Source organism: Grammomys surdaster, unplaced genomic scaffold, assembly GCF_004785775.1.
Source record: "Grammomys surdaster isolate TR1022 unplaced genomic scaffold, NIH_TR_1.0 146, whole genome shotgun sequence".
NCBI classification, from domain to species: Eukaryota; Metazoa; Chordata; class Mammalia; order Rodentia; family Muridae; genus Grammomys; species Grammomys surdaster.
The window spans coordinates 8,023,293-8,047,301 of record NW_021604604.1 but is presented as its reverse complement, the minus strand read 5'-3'; the positions used below and the strand labels follow the sequence as shown (position 1 = coordinate 8,047,301).

The 24,009-nt window shown below is 41.5% G+C and overlaps 1 protein-coding gene across 2 annotated transcripts in view; it reads right to left on the bottom strand.

Annotated features, from left to right (window-relative positions):
• Hacd1 (3-hydroxyacyl-CoA dehydratase 1) overlaps positions 1-18,016 on the bottom strand; it is a 22,084-nt gene extending 4,068 nt beyond the window's left edge. Inside the window, exons 1-5 of one of the 2 annotated variants that reach the window (XM_028764877.1) lie at positions 17,719-18,016; positions 7,735-7,852; positions 7,546-7,564; positions 7,381-7,469; positions 3,641-3,762 (exon numbers count right to left, since the gene is read on the bottom strand). In XM_028764877.1, the coding sequence (XP_028620710.1) occupies positions 3,641-3,762; positions 7,381-7,469; positions 7,546-7,564; positions 7,735-7,852; positions 17,719-17,855 (485 nt within the window). In that variant the 5' untranslated portion in view covers positions 17,856-18,016. The remainder of the gene's footprint in view (positions 1-3,640; positions 3,763-7,380; positions 7,470-7,545; positions 7,565-7,734; positions 7,853-17,718) is intronic. The other variant, XR_003711051.1, reaches the window with a different exon arrangement.
• Between the last annotated feature and the right edge of the window lie 5,993 nt (positions 18,017-24,009).

Genomic DNA, 24,009 nt, shown 5'->3' with positions numbered 1-24,009 from the left:
ATAGATAGATAGATAGATAGATAGATAGATAGATAGATAGATAGATAGATGATAGATAATAGATAAGTAGGTAGATATATGGATGGGTGGATATATAGATTATAGATAGGTAGATAGATAGATAGATAGATAGATGATAGATAGATAAGTAGGTAGATATATGGATGGATAAATAGATTATAGATAGATAGGTAGGTAGATAGATAGATAGATATGGATGGATGAATTGATAGATGGATGGATGGATAGATGATTGATAGATAGATAGATAGATAGATAGATAGATGATAGATAGACAGACAGGTAGACAGGCAGATAGGCAGACAAATGATAGATAGGTCACCTGATTCCCATGTATTACAGTCATATGAAAAGATAAGGTTGGAACTACACAGAAAGAAAGGGAGAGAGCCTCTGCTGTCCCTACCTATTCTGGCCTTGCTGGGTTATGTTCCTGCTCTCTTCCCAGACTTGTATAATTGTGTGCAGTATTTAAATCAATGTTTTCCAACTTTACCTTTTAAAAATCCTATAGCCAGTTTTATAATCTCCTTTCAAACAAAATACCTAATCTAACTTATTTTCTAACCTCATGAAGCTCTCTGGTGATTTTTTAAAAGGTAGTATGTTCATTCCCAAGCTGGTAAGATTAGGTGGTGGGTAAAGGTGCTTGCTTCAAAGGCTGACAACCTGTGTTCAATCCCCAGGACATATAGCAAAGGAGAAAACTCCTTGCATACTTGTCCTATGCCAGTCACAGGAGCATCTGGGAAATGCAAGTACACACACACACACACACACACACACACACACACATCAATCAAGAAAATGTAATTATATGTTTGTTGTCAATTATTACTCTTTATTGTTTTTATTTCATTTGTGTTTGTTTTTTCAGAGACAGGACCTCTCTGTGTAGCCCTGGCTGTCCTGGAACTCACTCTGTAGACTCAGAGATCTGCTTGCCTCTGCTCCCCATATGCTAGAATTAAAGGTGTGTGCCACCATCACCTGGCCATCACTCTTAAAGAGATGACATTTAAAAAATAGTTGAAAACTGTAAGGTCATTGAAAATTCATAGTGATGGCAATACACTGTGTGACTTACTTCACCTTTCTTGCACTGACTATGGAAAGCCTTGCTACCTTGGAGATTCCCAAATGTTACCTAACATTTCTTTGAGGAAATGTACTTCTGAAATTAAAATGGAAATCAGCATGATAACATAACCTAACATAAAATTATCCAGGAGTACTTTCAACTCCTAAATAGAATAAAGGTAGTCAATTTTGATAGGTCAAATTATAAACAAGAATCCATTTCTAAATTTTATTTGAGAATAATAGCGTCCTCATTTGAACTTAAATATAAAAATTACTTTAGATTGTTTAATAAAGTTGGAAAATATATTTAAATATGTGAAATTTTCAAGAGTGTTTGGACATGAAACATAATTCTGGATGATGATGGCTAGGCATGGTGGTACACACCTTTAATCCCAGCATTCAGGAGGCAGGATCAGGTAGGTCTTTGTAAAATCAAGGCCAGCCTGGTCTACATAATAAATTCTAAGCTAGCCACAGCTATAAAATGAGACTCTATCTTTAAAAAATATTATTGATGATTATAATCAAATTATACATATATTAGCAGATCTATTTCAGTGTTAGAACAGTTCATGTAAAACCTTTTGTTGTAATTGTTAGAATTTGTCTCATATAATGCCAACTTGGCTTTGAACTACATATGTAGTAGAGGCTGGCCCTGAACTACTAATCTTCCACCTTCATTTCCCAAGAGATAGAACTGCTGTGTACGTTAGCATACCCAGATACTAAACCCTTAACACTAATGAAATGACAAATGATTTCAACACAGCATGTTGAAGCATGACACAGCACAGTTCTGTACACTTCTAGAAATTTATGACATGCAGATACATTCCAAACAAGAGGACCAAGACACTGCATGCTAATAGGCCTGACCTATACAAGCATGCAGTGTTCAGTTACCTTCTTCATGAAGACTGCACAAAATACAGTTCATGAACAGAGATGATGAGCTGAGTTGGTATGTTTAAAAGAACCAGAGGTTCCAAAGGCTCTTGGAAACCGGAACTGCCACGCCATCTAAGATTAGGCCCAACTGCATGCAAAGCTGCAAACCTCTTCAAAGGCCTAATGCTTAAATGTGAATGTATTTTCATGTAAAATAAGAATAAAATGAACCTAACACATAACTTTGCAACCTTCTTAAGGCAAACGATGAACTGAGATATAATTTTAGAGTATTTTATTGTATGTAAAATCATGAGGTAAAAATGTCTAAAAGGGAACCAAAGAATATTTTAAGTCAAAAGTCTCAAAATTACAATCAACAGAGGTGCCCCTGTGTGATGGAGTTGTGAATAATTTTTAAAGTTTTACTTCCTTCTTTTATTTATTTATTCTATTATGATTATTAAATATGCATAATACATGAATTTTTTAAAAGAGTAATCATCTAAGAAAATGTTAGGCATCTAATATATGGGGATCTGGAGGAAGTATGAAAAATTTAGCCTGTACTAATACAGACATCAGAGGTTATTTTGTTTTGTTTCCTTTTGCATTTTGGTTTTTTAAGACAAGGTTCCTCTGTGTAGCCCTGGCTATCCTGGAACTCCTTCTGAGGACCAGGCTGGCCTGGAACCCAGAGAGCCACATATCTCTGCCTCCTGAGTGCTGAGTGCTGCCATCACCTGGCTGGTTGTTTTGTTTTTAAGACAGATCTCCCTGTGTAGTGACGGCAGGCTTGGAGCTCACCAGTTTGACCAGGATGGCTTTGAACTCACAGAAACCCACCTGCCTCTGCCTTCCATGTGGTAGGATGAAAAGCACCCATCACCTCCTGGGCTTAAAAATCAGTTTTTTTAAGAATAGAAATAAGAGATATGGTACTGTTTCTAATATTTTGCGGCCCTGCTTACGATATCAGAAGGCTGGGACCGAACACTGCTGGCAGCACCCAAGTACTAGTGTTGAAGTGCTTGACTGACATGCTCTCCTGCTGACTTGAAAATGTATGGAAGCAGGCCTGCCTCCGAAGATAAGAGCACTTGCTGCTCTTAAAGAGGGCCAGGGTTTGGTTACAAGCACCCATATCAGGGCATTTACAAACACCTGCGACTCTAGCTGCAGGGGAATCTGATGCCTCTAGCCCCCAAGGACACCGGCACTCACACAGACACATATGTATGTACAAAATCAAAAATAATAAAAAAAATCTCCACATAATAATAATAAGGTATTAGAGCAATCAACTGATTGCTATATTTTGAGTAAACTTTATTTATAATGTAATTCCCAAAATGTATATTGTACCTTCGAAAATAATAGAATAAATGATCAACTTAGATCACTTAAAAATGGATATTACTTAAGGATATGATTTTGCATAAACTATATTTTGGTACTACTATGTGCCTATAACCATTGAAACTCAGCTTTTAAGACCCACGTTAGAACACTGCTAGTGACCCAAGCGGTAGCATTCTGGCATCGTGGAGCTGTGACCCAATTGCGATTCTCCCGTGTTAGCTCAGCACACAAGGTCAGCATGCACAGGGCAGGAAAGAACTAGAAGGCAAGACATTGCCACCTGGCCCATTTAATGAAGTGCGGCAAGTGGTCGAGGAGACTGAATGTGTAGAAGGAATAGCGAGTGATCTCGGTCACAGTCCAGGAGACCAGAAAAAGCACCACGCTCTCTTCATTCTGGATCTGCAGATTAGAGAAAGCCACAGTACCGTTCAACCTCCGGCTTTTTGTCCGGTGAGATAAGCAAAAAGAAATTTTTTAGATTATTTGTCACCCTTTATTATAATGGAATGCAGGACACAATGAAGTCACCATTACGTAATTGGTTACAGTTGGTTATAGCTGGAAGGCCTGACTACCTACTGATATTTGCTCCCTCATTTCTCAGTCCAGCCAGTAAATGTGATTAATATCCTGGGACAGCATTGTTGCCTTTTTGTTTTTGTTTTTGTTTTTCCGAGACAGGGTTTCTCTGTGTAGCCTTGGCTATCCTGGAACTCACTCACGCGGTAGACTAGGGTAGCCTCGAACTCAGAAATCCGCCTGCCTCTGCCTCTCAAGTGCTGGGGTTAAAGGCGTGTGCCACCACTGCCCGGCCGCATTGTTGCCTTGAAAGCTGAATGCGAACAATCTGCCCTTCCACCTTCCTAGTAGTCATAAAATCATACAAACGCCACTGCGATATCATGGCAGTCTGAATGACAATGGCTTCCATAGGCTCATATATTTAAAGCTTGGACCCCCCCTCCTACAGTTGGTGGAACTGTTTGGGAAGGTATACAAGGTATGGCCTTGTTGGTTGGGTGTGGCCTTGTTGGGGTGGGTATGGCCTTGTTGGGGTAGGTGTGGCCTTGTTAGGGTAGGTGTGGCCTTGTTGGGGTAGGTGTGGCCTTGTGTGCTGCTGGTTGGATGTGCTTTCGAAAGTTCACGCCAGCCCCAGTGTCTGTCTGTCTCTCAGTGAAACCCTAAGTAAGCCTCCCATTAAAGGCTTTCTTTTTTATAAGAGCTGCCTTGGTCGTGGTGACTCTTCACAGCAATAGAACAGTGACTGAAGATACCAACTCTCTGATCTGGCCATTCTTCTTTGTCCCTAACATTCGGATTTCAGTTCCAGCTTTATCAAGTCCCAGTTGGACCATTCTAACTATTTCCTAGTGGTTTTTCATTTCTTCATCCTCCTCTCAAACTCGGAAGTTTTCTTTAAAATAAAACAAAGCTGCTGTTGCTGCTGCTGCCGATGATGATGATGACGACGACGACGATGATGATGATCTCAGACTAAGTCTGATGTGAAACTTAACAGTGGTCTCTCCACAGCGTCATCTGCAGTTACTTACCTCGCTCCATTTCTCACTGTGGTAATGTTATAGTTTGTATTATTTCTAGGCTATGCTTAGACCATCTTTACACATGCTGACCCCTCCAACTAGAATTAGTGTTTCCCATACAAAACCCTTTCTCATCTCTTAAGACCCAGCTCTGAGATTACAGCCCCTGCAAACGTTCCCGTTATGGGTTGAAGGTGTCAAACATGCCTGGTGGTGGCACTACTTGGGAAGACAATGGAAATTGGCAGAGGGGACCTAGCTGGAGGACACAGGTCCCTGGAGAGGTAGACCTTTGAAGGTCACACCTGACTCCTGATCCCTTATCCTCTCTGCCTCCTGTCTCTACTGTGAGCTGAGTAATGTATACATGTCCCTGCTGCCAGGATGGGATGCTGTCCCTCCACATGGCCTAAGAGGCAAGGACTATGTGCTAAAACCTCTAAAACCATGACCTCAAATGAGTCTCTTCACTGTTAAGTTGTTTGTGTCAAGCACACTGCCACAGTGATTCAGTCTCACACAAGTCCCAAGCCCCTCCTAGGCCTGTTCAGCTCCTTGCTCACCTTCCCATTCTGACACGACTTTCCTGATTAACACTCATCGATCTGAATTGAAAATGTTCTCTCTTGTACATCAGTCAGTGCTCGCTCAGCTTTCCTTTTCCTCTGGCAGCTTCAGTTACTTCCCAGAAGACACTAAACTCTAGGTATAGAATGTAATGCATACTGTGCTCTTGTCTTAAAGGCAATCAAGTCAGCATTTACATAACTATGTATTTAGGTTCCCTCCATCACAGGCTCCAGAGGGTCAGAAACCCTTTGGCTTTGTTGACAGCCACATCCTCAGCACAGTGTCAGGCACAGAGAGGCTGCACAGCCGCTACATGACCTGTGTGCCCAGAATCCAGCAGAGTGAGAGCTGCAGTTGCTGTATTCGATTTTTGGAAATCCAGGAATTAATACGAGATGTATAGAATATGTTCAATAAGTATTGATTGAATTAATTAATTAGTTATTGATAAATGTCAATGGGAAGCTACTGTCAGAGAAAATCAAATAATAAACTCAAGGGATAGAGCCTCCAGGGGGTAAAAGGACCAGGCAGCTCCTTTCCCCCTTAGGACCTCCTTGTTCATAACTTCTCTTTAATGGTTTCCTCTAGTAGCATCAGCTACATAACTCTGCCTTCCTTCTCCCTCCTTTTTCAGAGTCTCTGTGGTCCTGGCCAATATTATATTCCTTCACTGTCTAGAGTCATCGTTCTGCTGGTCTGTCAATGTGGTAGCCCTGCTTTTAAACTAGAAAGCAACCTTAGAAAATGTTTGGGCAGTGTGTGAGGTGTGTGCTCAGTGCTGGCCGATCTACAGTCCTGGTTACGGACAGGTGGTTCAAGTCAGTTGAGCAAAAGATCCCTGTCAAGAGGGCTAACGTGCAGAGTAGTGAGAGGAGACAAGGTCAGAGATCTGTCCCCACACAGACACAAGGCCAGGGAGGCTCAGAGGAAATGGAGAGGAGGTTAGGTGTCAGCCCCAAAGCACAGAGGAGGCGAGAAAGGAATCTGAGGGATGGAAAGAAAGCCAGAGATCTGTCCTCAAGTGGACAGGAGACTTCGGAGGCTGTCAAGAAGGTCAGAAGGGTCAAGCTGAGAAATGTTTCTGACACGGGTTTAAAAGGCCCAACATCCTCAGAGAGACTTGCACAGTGTTTGTTTTGTCTACATCGTTGAAACCACTAATTAGATTCAGTAATTAGGTCTGTCTCCTGTCATGCGTCCATAAATAATGTGTCTATTTTTCTCTAAGTTCCTCAACCTTAACTTTCGAAATGTATTTTAATTGGCAAATTAAAACTGCATATATTTATGGTACATAACATGCTGCTCTGAAAATATGTACACATTACAGAATGGCTGACTGAAGCTAATTAACTTACACTTTGCCTTGGCATATTTCTCATTTGTTTGGGGTAAACACTTAAAACCTACTGTCAACAATTTTCAAGTAGACATTGTCAACATCTGCAGTTACCACGTCCAACAGCTCTCTGAAATGTACTCTTCCTGTCCGAGATCTAAAAACTACAACTTTTAATGCAAGTGTTTTCTATTTGTTCAGATGTAAGAAACTACATTTATGTCTGCCTGTTGTTATAATGCCTGTGCTAGACAACGAGAAGCAAATGAACTATTTACACTGACAACTTCCAAGACTTTTTTTAAAAAATGCATTAGGTTAAGATAAAAATGCATTAGGTAATAGAAAAGAAAATTTCAGTTGGATGGAAATGTGTTCACATCCAGAAAACACAGGAGGAGATACTCTTAACAGAAGATACGCCTATTCTCCATCAAAGCCCACCTCCTCTCTGCCCAATCATTCGGCTCCCGAAACACTATAGTGTTAGTACTTTAGGTTTCTAAGAATGAAAAGCTTCCCTGTGGCTCAAGTAGACAACGTGTCCGCAGCATCACTTACGGGTTTTATACTGTGAGTAATGAGCCATACCATGAAGATTCTTGAACTCACTTGGACCCCAGTCACAAGCACAGAAGTGGGTACAATTCCTGGAAGAGAAATCAAGTCAATGACTGCCTCACAGACACCTTATAACAATAGTATAACATTAAAGGGAAAACTCACCAATCAGACAGTGGACTACCTGTAGGGAAATTGAGAAACCACAAGTCAATAACATGAACATTAAATACCCATCAGCAGGGGTAGGAAACAAGCCCATAGGTATTATGTAATTAGCAAATGAGGATTCACATTGTTCAACTGAAGTATTTCCAAATAAACACCACAGCAGACATATTGAAAAAAACTTACCTCAAGCAAAGCAAATGTTTGGAAAAATTTAAGTGTCTTCTGAATGCTTTTATATAAACCTCTGTGTGTTCCTTTTTCCATATAAAAGCGTACCATAGCAATAGCTAGAACCAACCACCTAGGGAAAATAAAAGCATTTTACAAAGTTCTATCAGAACTAATATTACTGATATGTGCATGCAATTATGGCAGCGTTATTTACTATTAGTGGTAACTAAAAGGTAGAAGCAACAGGTATCGGTCACTGACTGCACATATACTTTCTGTGGTCTATCAATATTTTGTCATTCTATCAAGCCACCCTATTTCACTCATTTCACGCTCTGCAATATACCAATAATGTAGATAGAAATATACCAGTGCTTGAGATTCCTATCTATGGGACCCTTTCGTATAAGCCCAGAATATTATTCTGTCTTTAAAAATAAGGGACTACAATATATGCTATGACATAGGTGGACCCTGAAGGCATTGTACTGAGGGAAATAAGCAAAAGGACACATACTGTACTTCATTTACATGAGGTACCAAGGGTTACTGTAATCCTAGGCATTGAAAGACTGATGGTTGTCAGGAGCTGGGGAAAAGGGCGAGTAGTAGTTAGTGTCTAATGTGTGCAGAATTTTGTTGTCTGTGATGAACTTAGGGATATGAATTGTGATGACAGCCACCCAAACTGAAAATGTACTTAATGCCACAGAACTATATATGTTATAAAGTTCAAGATGGTTCTGACATGTATATTTACCCTTAAAAACTCACTGAACTTCTTGAAAAAATATGCCAAAAACTGTACAGTAATATTTGTGTTTTATCCTTCTCTTGGTTCGTTATTTTGAAAACAAACAAACAAAAACAGCCCAGAGGAAAAAGAGAAGGAAAGGCATTCTCTGGAATATACGAGGGGCCGACTACTGATGAGCAGCAGCTAAGATGCACTTGTTTTCAGCAATTACACTGACAGGCTGACAGAAGTAGCTGCGTGTATTCTTTTAAAAAATGAGATTACCAAAGAATATATAATTACATAATGTCATAGTGCCACTTTCCTTATATTTCTGTGATAAAACATTCGGATCCAAAGCAACTTGGGTAGGAAAGGGTTTGTTTCAGCTTACATTTCCAGGTCGCAGTCCATCATGGAGGGAAATCTAGGCAGAAACTGAACCAAACACCATGGAGGAACCAACTACTGGCTTGCTTCCTTCCTCAGCTAGCTTTTTTTTTTCTTTATAAAGCCCAGACCTACTTGCCTAGGGATGGTACCGCCCACAGGAGGCTGAGCCCTCCCACATCAGTCATCAAGTAAGAGGATGTCCCACAAGCAGGCCTACAGGTTAATCTGATCTCTGATCTGGACAATTCCTCAGTAGATTTTTCCCTCTGCCCAGGTGGCAGGTTGACAATAAGTAAACTGACCAGTACAAGTCTCGAGATAAAAAGCTATCAAAAAGCTGTATCCATAAGAAAATACAGCTTATAATTTATGTAGGCATACACAGAAAACTTTAGTAAGAATCATTTATTAGTCTTCACGAAACACAACCAATGGCTGTAATATTGAAGAGATACATACAGATCCAATATGAGCCTGGTTACAAAGAGTTACTGTTGTTGGAAGCCAGCTCTTACTGTGATAGCCTGGCTGGTCTAGAACTGTGCAGACTAGGCTGACCTCAAAGTTACATAGATCTGCCTACTTCTGTCTTCCACATGCTAGCATTAAGGATATTTCCCAACCAAGTGTTGGAGTTTTTAAAAAAGAAAGGAACATGTATTGACTGTTGTCGGCTTACAGATATATGTTAAGTATGCACTCTCCTCCATGAATTTACACTTGTGGACAGCAGCTTTCTGGTACACACATCCCACACTTGACAAAGTTCCTGGTGAGAGCTAACTTCCTGGTTTCCATCTCCACTCCTGTATGCTCAAGTTTAAGAAAGTTGCCTCATCAGTGGCTTTTGAAAGCTTGGAACACTCCATCTATAGACATGAGCAGTTGTCCTAGGCTTTAAGAGAAGAAGGTATCAAAGTATACAGTCAAATCAGCAGTTGTCAACCTGTAGGTTGCAACCCCTTCAGGGGTGAAACAACCTTTTCATAGGGGTCACCTAAGACCATTGGGAAAACACAGATCTTTACATTATGATTCATAACAGTAGCAAAATTAGTTATGAAGTAGCAATGAAAATAATTGTATAGTTGGGGGTTACCAGAACATGAGGAACTGTATTGAAAGGCCACAGCATTAAGAAGGGTAAGAGCCACTGGCTTAAATGCATTCCTTTATAAAGATAGCAGCGACTATACAGCCTTGACAGAACTGAAGGACAGAGTGCAACATGCAGGACCACTCTCCTCTCCCCCTGCTCGGCACACTGGGCAGGACAACACAAGGCCAAGCAAATGTCTAACACCATCAGACTTCTGTGATGCAGAAATATTAACAACTACAGTAAAGACAGTAAGTGGATCTTCAGATCTGTTTCAGACATGGCCACACACCAACTTTGGTCCTTGCGGCAAGCTTCTGAAGGATTATTCTTTTTTTACTGATAAAGAAACAGACACAGAGGGACGTACAGCTGAGCCAGCTGAGACCTAGAGCCCCCACTCCTGAGCTCCGGAGCTGAGTGTCTTGGGCTGACTTCGACCACTATGATCCCAGAATCATCTATGCTTACCTTACTAGGGAAAGACTGTGCTCAAACATTTCAATAGTATGATTTTTAAGAGTCTACTCATAATAAAGAGGTTAATTTCCTAAGCCTACTGCTGAGGACATAGCTCTGTGGTAGACTGCCTGCTCATTGGTAGACTGCCTACCAACTACACAAGAAGTCTTCGACTCAATCCTTAACATTGGGGGAAAAAACTTACAGAATGCATCTTGCAGTAAGACACTGGGCAAGGTTTGGGACGAGCCTCTAAAGTCCCCAAACCTCTGTCCTATCACATCACGGCTTTATTTGATTCAGCTCATGATCTCGCTTTCTGTAAGGGCAATTTCTAGAATCAGTACTGAGCTCTTCCTGAAGCACTCATCTGATGATGTTTTAAGCAGCTCAAAACTTAATAACTTTATCAACCTTGGTTCTAAGTCCCCAAGGTTCTAATAAGAAAACCAAAAAAGTTAGTGGAGACATACTCAGTTTCTATACACCTGGATTTGTAGGCAGAGACAAGTTAGACACCTATAAAACCTAATTTGCGAGGCAATTACTAAGTTAACAACAACAACAAAAAAAAAATTCATCAAAGCATTAAAGTGTTCTTCACATTTTAAACAGTATTTATGTAGTATTTCAAGTTTGATACTGTCCCATAGGTGGCAGCATTGTACCAGCTACATGCTATAAAGGCGACAACAAATGGAGACACTGGAGCTGAAAAGACCATCAGGGCTTCGACTCCATCTGCATTTCAGTAAACAAGGCCAAGACATATATAAACTAATCAGACCTCATTTCCCATGTATACCTTCACAAAGAATGCCCAAAGTTTCTCTAAGGGCCCTACATTTAACAAACTTTGGGTATCAGTTTAATAATTTAAACACACACACACATGCATCCACATATATATATATACATTTATTATATATATATCTTAGCAACTGGAATTTCTGCCATTGGGAATTGGTTTGAGGAATGCTCTGTTCTGTTTTCTTTTAAATGTGCTAGGAATATCAATTACATGAACTCAAATAGACTCAATCTTCATCCTTGACAAACCAGATTCTCAAGCCTAACAAACAAACCCACCAGATTCTCTTTATGCAAAAACAAACAATCAAAAACTGTTTCAAAGGAGTTTCTGCTTGCTTATCTTCATTCATTCGTCCATTAATTCATCTTTCAGCAAGTATTACTAAGATAGGGAGGTGCTAAACTAGATGTGAGATAAATAGGACATGATTTATTTTGGCTCAAACTGCACTAACTTAGCAAGTAAAGATAAGAGGACAGTGCTGGGACGAGCAACATATGCCAAAACCTACAAAATGAAGGGGCGTTTTTATGTCACACTGGCTCCAAAGACCTTGATAAGCTTATCTCTTTCTTTTAGCGAACTTCTAGCACTTTTCCTTCAATATTTCTTCTAGATTTCTAGACACAACACCTATTCTTTGAAGCACTTGGTTATCTACATTCAAAGTTCTTTTGGAAAACTTACATTATGATTTTTACTATAAAACAGCTTGAAACTTACACAAAATTATACACAATGGTAAAGAGATGCCCCCTGTGCCTACCACTCAGCCTCAAGGACTACCATGCTGTGGTCATCTTGCTGCATCAAAGCCTCTACTCTTGATACGGCTCTGATTAATTTTAATTCGATCCATGACACTCTCTAATGTGGTCCTGAATACTTTATTGTATATCTCTAAAATTATTATCTTTATAATTAAAACTATAATCCCCAGTGCCCTACATAAAAATAACAGCTTCTGACTGTTATAAAACATTGAGGTGGGAAAAAAGGTGTCTACCACTAAACTTGATGACCTGAATTATTTGGTCCCTGGAACCCACATGGTAGAAGGAGAGAAATGACTCCTGAACTTTCTCCTCTGACTACATAAGCATCAGAGCATGTGCACACACATGCACACGCATGCACACACACACACACACACACATGAACGCACGCACACACACTTTAAACGGGATTCATCTATTCTAATTATTTGGTTTGTCTCTTGGTCTCTTGAATCTACAGGTCTCCTTTCTCCCTCCCACTTCCCTTCATCCCTTTCTTTCAAGTTCTCTGGTGGACACTGGGTGGCCAGGCCTGCAGGGTGTCCCACTGTCTTGATCTAATTGGATACTTGAGGTTTTAGGTCATTCACTATGTTCTGCCTCCTACATTTCTGTAAATTGGCAGTTAGTTCTAGGGCTCCATCAGACTCTGACAAAGCTACTTTAACAAGTTTTCTGGTTTTTTCTAAAGGAGCAAAACATTTCTGGCTGTTCTTTCTTTGTGATGTTAGTAGCTATCTCTGCTCACTGCCTGGATCTACCATTTCCACCACTGTTGAAAAATGTCATCCTAATTTGGAATTTCTTCTTTGTACCCCCTTTAGGTTAACAATTAGGCCTGCAGGAGGGATGCCTCCAATTCGCACACCGCTGTACTTGCATATGTTATCCATTTTCAACTCTTAATTGCATTTTCTAGACTAAATTGCTACTTCCTTCTGCAATCAACACATGAATGCTTTGACTGCCTGAAAATAGGCACCCATGCCCATAAAGAGTTAAACTGAAAGGTTCAGAGACAGTTCAGACTTAGGATTAGGAGCACCTGCTCTCTGAGAGCCTCTGATAGGAGATGAAAGACAGCAGGAACCAGGAGAAGTTATCTGCAAATCACATACCTGGCAAAGGGCTACTTAAAGAACTATTAAAAGTTAATATTAGGAAACCAAACAACCCATCAAAGCAAAATAATTGGCAAAAGATTTGAACAGACATTAAGCCCAAGAAGACACTCAAGCTTGCCAACAAGTAAGCCCATGAAAACATATCCAGTATCATTGGTCCTGAAAATGAAGATTAAATTCTCACTGAGAATATACAATATACTTACTGGGTGTGGTGGCTAATTTTATGTCAACTTGACATGGGCTAGAGTCATTTAAGAGGTGGGAACTTCAATTAAGTAAATGCTCCCATATGATCAAGCTGTAAACAAATCTATAGAGCATTTTCTTAATTAGTGATTGATGGGGGAGGGGCTGTAATTGATGGGGGAGAGCCCAATCCATTGTAGGTGGGGTCATCGGGGCTGGTGGTCCTGGGTTCTGTAAGAAAGCAAGCTAAGCAAGCCATGAGGAACAAGTATCCAGTACTCCTCCGTGGCCCCTGCATCAGCTCCTGCCTCCAGGTTCCTGCCCTGTTTGAGTTCCTGTCCTAACTGTATTCAACGATGGACAGTGATCATTGGCCATACCAATAGTTGGCAATGACATGCAGGAACTGTCTCATTTATTGCTAACGGTAAGGGAAAATGGCATTACACCTTGGGAGAAGAGCTGAGTGTCTTGAGACATTGGACATGGGATTACTCTATGACAGAAACACTATACTTTCAAACATTTATCCAAGAAAAATGAAATCATAAATCCACACGCAGACCTGTACATGAATGTTAAATATATTATAGTCCCAAACTAGAAATACTCATCAACAGGTGAATGGATAAACCAATTGTGGTGTATCCATTCACTCAATCTACCATCCATAGCAAGCGAACGTTATCTACAAGATATGGCTATTACTTAACATATTAGGAAACGAAATTTGATTTATTTATTTTTTATCAAGGTACATTCAGTATAACAGTGAAAAGGAAAAATCTTAAATAGTTTCTCTTTATTTTTCTCCCATGAAGTGTAATTTTAAATTAACCACTAGGGACAGGATACTTCCTCTTGAAGTATGAGGAGCAAATTACTAAGCAGCAATCCTCTTTGGCCAATGCATCAGCTCCTGCATCTGTTCATCAAACACCTCTGCTAAGAACTTCATAGCTATCATCTCTTTACCCCTTGTAATAATCTAGCAACGTAGTTGTGTTGTTCCAGTTCTATGGATGGGAAAGCTAAGGCTCAGAGGTCAATTTATCAACTTTATTCCACTACAGAACCTTTCATCAACAGTTTCACAGTGTTTAAAAAATAAAACCCGCCGGGCAGTGGTGCCGCACGCCTTTAATCCCAGCACTTGGGAGGCAGAGGCAGGAGGATTTCTGAGTTCAAGGCCAGCCTGGTCTACAGAGTGAGTTCCAGGACAGCCCGGGCTATAAAGAGAAACCCTGTCTCGAAAAACCAAAATAAATAAATAAATAAATAAATAAATAAATAAATAAATAAATCCCACCTGCAGCCTTACAATGGATGGGCTGAGCAGCCGAGCTACCTGTCTATCTGTGCTTCAGGTCCATTGGTGTCACCTAACTGATGTCTCCCAGTATCCCATCTCTATACTAGCACAGGCTGTCTTCTCAACCATGTCTGGTAAACCTGGCTTAGCCTTCAAAGATCCGTTCAAATGCCTTCATCTCCTTCACAGAAGTTTCTCTCAGTCTCCCTGTCCTCTCAGTCCTCTGGCTCCTGTTTTGTATTCACTCATCCTACTCTATCTTTATTGCAATTAGTATCTACGTGTAAATGTCCAGGCTGTGCTTCTTCGAGAACGAGCCTAGAATATATGTCTTATATTCCCCACTTGACCTAAGACAATGTATTAGCCTCTACGAGTTTGTCGGAAAGCAAAGCACAGATGGTCATTACTCTAGTCAAGAACCTATTATGAGTAAGCCATATACATATATATATGTATATATATATACCATATATGCCATAAAAATCCTCCATCTTTTAAAGGTGTCTGTACTCTGGATTTGCCTAAAGCCACTAATTATTCCACAGGGTCAGGGTAGGAGGACTTTAAAATGTCAGTAGGGCCTGACTTAATCCATAATTGTACATTTCTTCTATACAGTCTTATATAGCAATAAAAAGTATAGTTATGAAAACTAGAATGACATAATCGAATATCAAGTCGAAACAGGCGCTTATACAAAAGTCATTCATCACCAATGTTCTGCAAAATATTCACTCACTCATTCATTCAATAAGTATTTATTACTTCCTGGAGCTTACAATGAAGAATTAGTACAATATATGGTATGGTTGAGTAACAGTAAGTCGGACGGAGAAAAATCAAGGAGTCAGGGTGTGCTAGAACATCACAGAAGATGCCCAGGCAAAGATTCCCTAAGGATAGAGATTTGGGCATAAACTTGAAGGGAATCAGATGCTCAAATGATAAGTAAGGAAATATGAAAGCTTATCTACAGGCAGCTCACAGAACTACGTGGATTGCTCCATTCGAGTACTCTGCCTTAATAAGAGTAACAGCAGGCCCTCAGTACAAACGACAGACAAGTTTAGGATAAGCAGTGGCTGGCTAGAAAGGAGGGTACAGCAGGACTGAAGTGTGAAAACACAAAGCAGGAGCCCCTCGAGGCAGGGGAACCTAGAAAAGCTCAAACACATTGCTGCAGCCACAAGAATAAGGATGGCATCACAGAAAGAGGGAACAGCCTATGCAGAGACGGGGAGAGCTGTAAAATGCACCCTGGAAAACAGAGTTGAGGTTTGAAAGTCAAGAACACTGGAAAAGTGAACTGGGGAGTACATGAAAATGATCTTCAATGAGGACAGTCCCAAGTCCCTTAAAAGGAGAAGGTCACCCAGGGGTCATCTTAACATTTTCAATCAAGATCTTAAACTGGAATTATGCAGCAAGTTTTCACTTTTGAAACAGTTAACGTGGCCTTAAAAATGGAAAGCAGGCTGGACAGGGAAGGGACAGCCAATCAACTAACATAAGGTGGGTAAAAACGTTTACTAACTTGGTCTCTGAGGAGAGGGGACTCTCTCAGCCCCTGCTGCATTTTGAGGCAACAGAGCACCATGGGCACTGAAATGTCTGCCACTTGTTTTAAGCCGGCTCGTTTTCTGAACTTTCAAAGGGCAGCAAGAAGATGAAGCTGTACAACTCTGGAGTCAGTCTCCATGGAAATCCATGCCTGACACTTTCTGGTTGTGATCTCCAGCCAGTGGCTTAAGGTCTCTCCTGTACCCCTCACAGGATTGCAGAAAACTAAAAATTAGAAGACCTAGCCAAAGGAAATAGCACAGTCCCTGGCACACAGTAACCCTCCAGTAACTCTCAATAAATACATATTTATGAACTATATTTGATCTTTAGTATTATATACAGGAACATTTATTAAATAGAATAATTGCATTTTTCTACACTTGATGTAGCTAACAGGTCAATTCAATTTATAGAAAAGTTCACATTATTTCTATAAACCTCAGAGACTGTTGTAAATACTAAACATTTCTTCACAACTCTGTAACTTAAAACGTGCGAAGATATTGAGAAAGTAACTCTTTCTAAAGGCAAGATAGCAAAGGACATTTTAATAATGGGTTTAAGCCACCGTAGACCCTTAAGTCATTTGACAGCCCTTTGAAGACTGATCTTGTATGATCCTAACTTCCAACTCACACTAAGCCAGGAGGGTTGGGGCAGAGGAGGGGGGCAGGAGGGTGGGAGAGACGGGAAATCTGGAAAGGATAAGGCCGGAACAACACTGGACATCTGCCCTGCTCCATGTGTTTCAAACAAAGTCCCAAGTGGGCATTTCTAAGTGTCTTGCTTAAAAAGAAACTGTAGGTGAAGAAGAAACAGTAGGTGAAGCCACTGTCCACCGATCCACAGCATCAAGAACCACAAGCCCGGGGTCCGTTGTCCACAGCCAGCGGACAGCTCTCGGCTCTGGTGAACAGATCTAGCGGTTTCTTCAACAGCGGGCGGAGACGGCCGGGCCACAGTCGCCTCCCCAGTGGGTCGGCCCCACATTCCTGCCCGGGTCTATACTTAACCTCCGGCCCGCGCCCCGTGCCGAAGCGCCACACCGTGCACCGTATTAGGCAATGCCCAGCGAGCGGCGGCCCGCCCGCCCCGCCCCGCTCCATTCAACCCCGCTGCGCCCCTCCCCCACCGTGCCGCGCGCCCCCGCCGCGCCGCGACCACCTAGGGCCCAGAACGTGCGCTCTGGCTCTCTGCTCCGCGGCCACGCGCCCGGAGTGCTCCGATAGCAAGTGGCCCGGCACACGCTCTCCCCCTGCCCCTGCTCCATGTGCGCCAGCGACGCCGCGACCCCCAGTTGGCCGACACTCTCGCTCCATAAGCGCCCCCACCTCCGCCGCGAGCCTCTGCTTCGACCCCTGAGAACTCCCGTGCGCGCTTCCGTTCCATCCCCGTGCGCGCGCCGTCGGCGCGGCTCGACCCCCGGCAGCCCGGCGAGCGCGCGCTCCCCGCGTCCCCGAGCCCCGATCACGGAGGGACCGCACAAGTGCGTGCGGAGCGTGGAAGGACCTTCGCGCGCACGTACCCGGCGGTCATGGCGATATTGTAGAAGGTGAGCCAGGCGGTGGCCAGGAAGCCTAGGCGTCTCCGCTTGCCGGTGGCTTCCTTCTCGTCACTGGCCTCGGAGGCGCCGTTGGTGCCGTCTTCCTCACTGGACGCCATGGTGACCGCGCACGCGAACCCGGAGGAGCAGCGCACAGGAGCGGGAGGGGCCGGCTGAGCGCGCCACTGAAGCGCCGCCACCCGCGGTCGCCGCCTCGGTCCAGCGCTCCATGTGCGACGCGCGGGGGTCGGCGCCGCCTGCCCGGACGCCAGCGAGGGGGAGGAGCGCGCCCCCGGCCGCGCGCCCCGCCCCTGCGCCTCCTCTCGGGAGCGCGCGCTCAGGGCCCCGGCCCGGGAGGTGGGCCAGCCGGGGTCATGGCTTCTAGGCGGTGTCGCGCCGCGCGCTCCCGCGAAAGAGCTGTCCGCTCTGGCTGCGACCTCTTCCTAGAGAGACGCGGGCGACGCGCGCCCTGGCAGTGGGTGCCCCGCTGGTGCGCCTTGTCCAGACAGAGCGAGTGCACCTGAAGTGGCGGGGATTTTGACCTGAGAGCAGGGTCTCCCCACCAAATCTCGGTCTCCCGAGCTTCTGGAGAAGCAGCTCCGGTCTTGTCCAGTGCCATCACTGGGTCAGATGGGTCTCGTGGATTTTAGAGAGTCTGTTTTAAAGTTGTGTGCCAAAGGGAAGCTGGGGGAAAGGACGTAGTAACAGGGGTAGGTGTTAGGGTACTTCTAGGAAATCCAGCCATGGTGTTAACAAGTTCCCTGTCCTGCTGGGAAGAAGTGCCCCACTGCTCTCCAAACTTAATCTCCCATTTTTGTCTCTTCCTTTCAAGAACCATTCTTGTAATAGCTCCCTTTCCTTTTCTCTTTGTAGCTAAGCAAGCAGGCTAGAGTCGGTTTACGGAAATTCAGCCCCCAAATTCCTGACTGCACCAGTCTGGGAATTTAGAAGTTTGTGTATGCCTAACTTTCCGCAAACGAAAACAAAATGGTATACCTGATAAGAGAGGTAGGGTCAAATAAATTATCCATCAAAAGCAGGCACTGACTTGCTACTGTTTGTCACTTCAAATATGTGTATTAGTACTTTTCTGACGATCTTGATTATAAATAGAGAAAGAAATTTTGCAAAGTGCACCTGGAAGTGTTACACAGTTCAGCAACGGAATCTAGTTACTGTCAGAGGGGACAAATGACTATAGGTTTTGTCCATGCGCTCCCCTAGGAGTGCATATTATTCTGGATGTGGCCTAATTTCAGAAATGTCAGGGGTTGGTTCCTTCTAAGTGGAAAGTTCAATAGGGATAAATTTACTAAAGCAGGTGCTGGCCCTGTACATTAAATCACTGCCATACGACAGGGCTCCAAATCTCAAAATGTTAGAATGTCAGTTCGCTCCAGATGCCAGCAGATTTTATTTGAAAAGCTAAAACCTACAGATCCATGAAAGTATATAGAAGAACAAGGAGCATGTGCATAGCCTCTTATAAACCTCACTATGAAACTCCAGTCATCAACACAGAATAAGCAAAAGGGAAATGTGGAGCACTGTAGCTGCAGACTCCAAATGCACCATAATCTGAAATAATCCAGTGTGGGAATTTTAACTTTTTCAATGAGTGAAACAACTGGACAACCACATAAAAATGAATCCTACATCATAGACATGTGCTAATTTCAAGGTAACCATAGAATTAAACACAGAACCAAGCACTGTAAAACTCCTAGAAGAAAACAGCAGAATCTCTGATGTTAAGAAAAAAGATAAAGACTTCTTAGATGCAACTACCATCAAGAAAGGAAGGAAGAAGGGAGGAAAAAAGGAAGGAAATAAGACTTAAAAATTGAATATCAAAATGTAAAAATCTATTCCAAAACAATTTTAAAATGAAAAATATTCACTATACATTCAAGTAACAAGAATACATGATGGGCCGGGCAGTGGTGGTGCACGCCTTTAATCCCAGCACTTGGGAGGCAGAGGCAGGAGGATTTCTGAGTTCGAGGCCAGCCTGGTCTACAGAGTGAGTTCCAGGACAGCCAGGGCTACACAGAGAAACCCTGTCTCAAAAAACCAGAAACAAAAACCAAAAAAAAAAAAAAAAAAAAAGAATACATGATGAATCTCTATAATTCAATAGGACAGGGGCTGGAGAGAGAGCTGAGCAGTTTAAAGTGCTTGCTGCTCTTCCAGAGGATCCAAGTTTGGCTCCCAGCACCCAGGTCTATGATTTCACAGCCTCCAGTTCCTGGGTATCTAAACCCTGGCCTCCTCGGGCACCCACACACAGCATACACACATACAGCACAAAAGTAAAATGAAGTATTTTTTTAATACAATAAAAGAGTCTGGTTTTGTTCATTTGTTTGTTTTTAGCACATAGGAGAATGTAGACCACAGGGAAATATAGAAATAGTCATTGGCACATTCATAGGTGCTTTGCCTCATTAGTTGTTTGGGAAATTTGAATTAAACCCACAGAGAGAAGAACAGCACAATTAAACTGGATAGCATTTCAAAGGGCTGGCAAGGGTGTGTAGCAATTGGCCTTTTCCACAGGGCTGAAGAGAGCACTGCTTTGGAAAACAATTTATCAACTTATTTAAAAGATCAACACATTTAGTTGTCATATGGCCGAGCAATTTCCCCCTTTGTATTTAAGCAAGGCAAACAAAAACATATGCCCACACAATGAATTAGACACAGATATTCATAACAGTTTAGTCATAGTAGCCCCAGACTAAAAATAACCCACATGTCCATTAACACATGAGTGAATAGACAAATGGTAGTGCATTCGTTTAGTACGATATTACTCAGCAAAATCAAAAAGAGATGAGCAGCTGGCCATTCCACAAAAATGAGTCTCATAAACATCACGCCGAGCTAAAGGAGCCAAACAAAATATATAATGTATGATTAGATTTTATGAAATTACAAAGGATAAAAACTTAACAGTAACAGCATTGCTTGAAGCTAATGATGTCTGTGGGGAAGAAAGACCAAGACTAAACAGGGTTCCTGTTGGTTGTGATTTCTATTTTCACACCAAGTTAAAGTATATAAATTAAATATATTAAATATACATTAAATATACAGATATAGGATATGTTTATATATTAAATTATATATAAAGTGTATATTTACAAATTAATGCCAGTATCATGGCAGAGGTGGAGTTTATTCCGTGGTTAATAAATCATCTTCCTGCTGGGCAGTGGTGACACATGCCTTTAATCCTAGCACTTGGGAGGCAGAGGCAGGCAGGTTTCTGAGTTCGAGGCCAGCCTGGTCTACAGAGTGAGTTCCAGGACAGCCAGAGCTACACAGAGAAACCCTGTCTCAAAAAACCAGAAACAAAAACCAAAAAAAAAAAAAAATTCATCTTCCTTCCAAACATCCCTTTAAAGCATTGAATGTGAGCATTGAATTCGAGTCGCTTCTTAGCAGTTTGACTGAGATGAGTACAAACCACAGAACCTGACACAAGATTGTACCTCATTTTTATGATAGTGATGTTTCTTACAAAGTTCAAAATATAACATTTCAGAAAAAAATATTAAATACTTAAATAAATAACAACAGATTTTCTAGACTGTCTCTTTGAAAATGAGTAATTTATTGTGTGCTAGTTGTAAATAGCTTATACAGATGAGTAAAAAGTAAGAGTATATCCTCACGAGCAGTATTTTAGAATGGATAGGAAAAATAGTCTTATGAATAAATTTCAAGATATAGTCTATATTTTGGAGTAATAAGATGCGTTAGTTGCATAGCACCTCCTCTGAGAAGGAGTTGATTTAATAGTCTCTTTACCTTTTATGAATGTCAAGAAGAAGGTCCCTTAAGCCCTACACAGAATCTAAAACCTCCTTCACAATGGAGGCAGTCATAAAGATTGAAAGTTGAAAACCAAGATTTCTAAGTAACAAAAAACCCTTCTGTTCGATAGTTTGTTATAAGAACTTCAATCTCAAGAATTATTTCATATATAACAAAATTGATCATGAAAATACTCACGTGCTATGATAAACAGTCATTGTGCATGACTGAACATAACATCAGAAGGAGTATTTTAAATTTTCCTTTAGGGAGAGTATCCAGATAAGCAGATAAAGTCCAGGGAACTTCAGAATGAAGATGCTTTTCTTCTTGTAAATTTCCCTACAGCTAGCATCTGTACATTTCAATGTTAAACACTGAATTGCCTTTAAAACTTTTAAAGAAATCTTTGATGGCAAATTGCATTGAAGAAGCAGATTCTTTGGGGAGGTCTTCTTTTCAAAGATCTTCATAGTGTGTCAGCTGCAGACCCAAGCAAGGACTTGCTCTCAACCCAGACTAGCTGGCAAATGTGAGTTAACCAGCCTGTGGCAGTTAATAGGTGTTAGACTCACTGTTACAGGGAAGAGGGAAAGTCCAAAGTTGAACTATAAACTGGGGAAGAGTATTTATTATAAAACTATTATTGGTTATGAAAAGGCTATTTATAAACTTTGGCATTATAAACCTTAGGAAAAGTCAGGAAAAAAGTCAGGAAAGGGAGAATAATCTAAAAACAAGAGTGGTCTGGGACTGTAGTTTTCAAGCGCTTTTCTGGCTTTGTTAACTATTTACTTTCCTTCCTCTATTTATTAACATTGATGTTGACATAGAACACTCCCTCCAGCTGTGTTAAAATACAAAATGCTGAATATACAAAGTGCCGCTCACAGGTGAATGATGGCAAAAGTACCAGCTCGTTCCAGTGTTTTCCGTTTTTGTTTTTAATAATATTTTTGTTAATTCTTTGAAGATTTACTATAATGCGTTTTGATCATATCAGCCATCCAAATCCACCATCCTTCAAATCCATCCATCTTACTGAGCTCTTTTTAAATCTTATTTTATGGTTTTTAAAAATTCTTTTATCTTTATTTCCTGTGCATTGGCGTTTTACCTTCATAGATGCTGTGTGAGGATTTTGGAGCTTCTGGCACTGGAGTTACGGGAACTGAAGATAGAAACAGTTGTAAGCTGCCAAGTTGGTGCCAGGAATTGAATCCAGGTCCTCTGGAAGAGCAGCCAGTTGTCTTAACTGCTGAGCCATCTCTCCAGCTCCCCCTTTATTTTATTTTTAACCAAAATATGATTACATCATTTCTCCCTTTTCTCTCCTTCCTTAAATCCCCCTCAAGCCTCCCCACGTCCCTGCTTCTCAAATTCACAGCCTCTTATTATTGTTATTACATATCAAAATAAATATAAAAATACAGCCCACAGAGTCAGTTTCATAAGAGATATGCTTTGATGCATATCTTTTAATGTTGACCACTGGTATTGGGTAACCAATTAGCTGGGTTAGGGAAGACTAATTCTTCCTCTGTCAGCAAATATGAATCCCCTACGGCCCTTAATCTGTGGATGGGGTCTCAGGTAACTTCACTGAATTCATGTTGGCATTTCAACTGTTTCACCATTGTTGGGATTTGATGGGTATAGCTTTCTTGTCATAGTTACAGACAATCTTGCAAATGGCTTCCTGATTTTCTGGCTGTTATGAATCTTCTGCTCCCTCTCTGATAATGTCCCCTAGGTCTTAGATATAGGAGTTGTGCTGTATGTAGATGTATCCGTTGAGCTGGAGAACATGGCAGTTGGTTTTTCTCTGAATTTTGACCAGTTGTGGATTCTCATATGAACTCTATCAGCTGCAAAGATGTTTCTCTGATGCTGGGTGAAAGTGATACTTATTTATGAGTATAAAAAAGAGACTTAGGAATGCAGTTAGGAATTTAGGTAATTTAGAAAAGTGGTTGTAATAGATTCTTCTCTAAATTCTATCACCTCCCTAGCCATGGGTAGTTGGCTAGGTTTACAGTATTAAGTATAATTTTCCTTCTGTTAAGTGAACTGTAATTCCAATTAAACAGCTGCTCATTACCACAGAGCACTATTGAATGCCACTATTATACCTTTAGAAATATCTTACAGCCGGGTGGTGGTGGCACACGCCTTTAATCCCAGCACTTAGGAGGCAGAGGCAGGTGGATTTCTGAGTCCGAGGCCAGCTTGGTCTACAGAGTGAGTTCCAGGACAGCCAGGGCTATACAGAGAAACCCTGTCTCGAAAAACCAAAAAAGAAAGAAAGAAAGAAAGAAAGAAAGAAAGAAAGAAAGAAAGAAAGAAAGAAAGAAGAAAGGAAGGAAGGAAGGAAGGAAGGAAGGAAGGAAGGAAGGAAGGAAGGAAAGAAAAGAAAAGAAAAGAAAAGAAAAGAAAAGAAAAGAAAAGAAA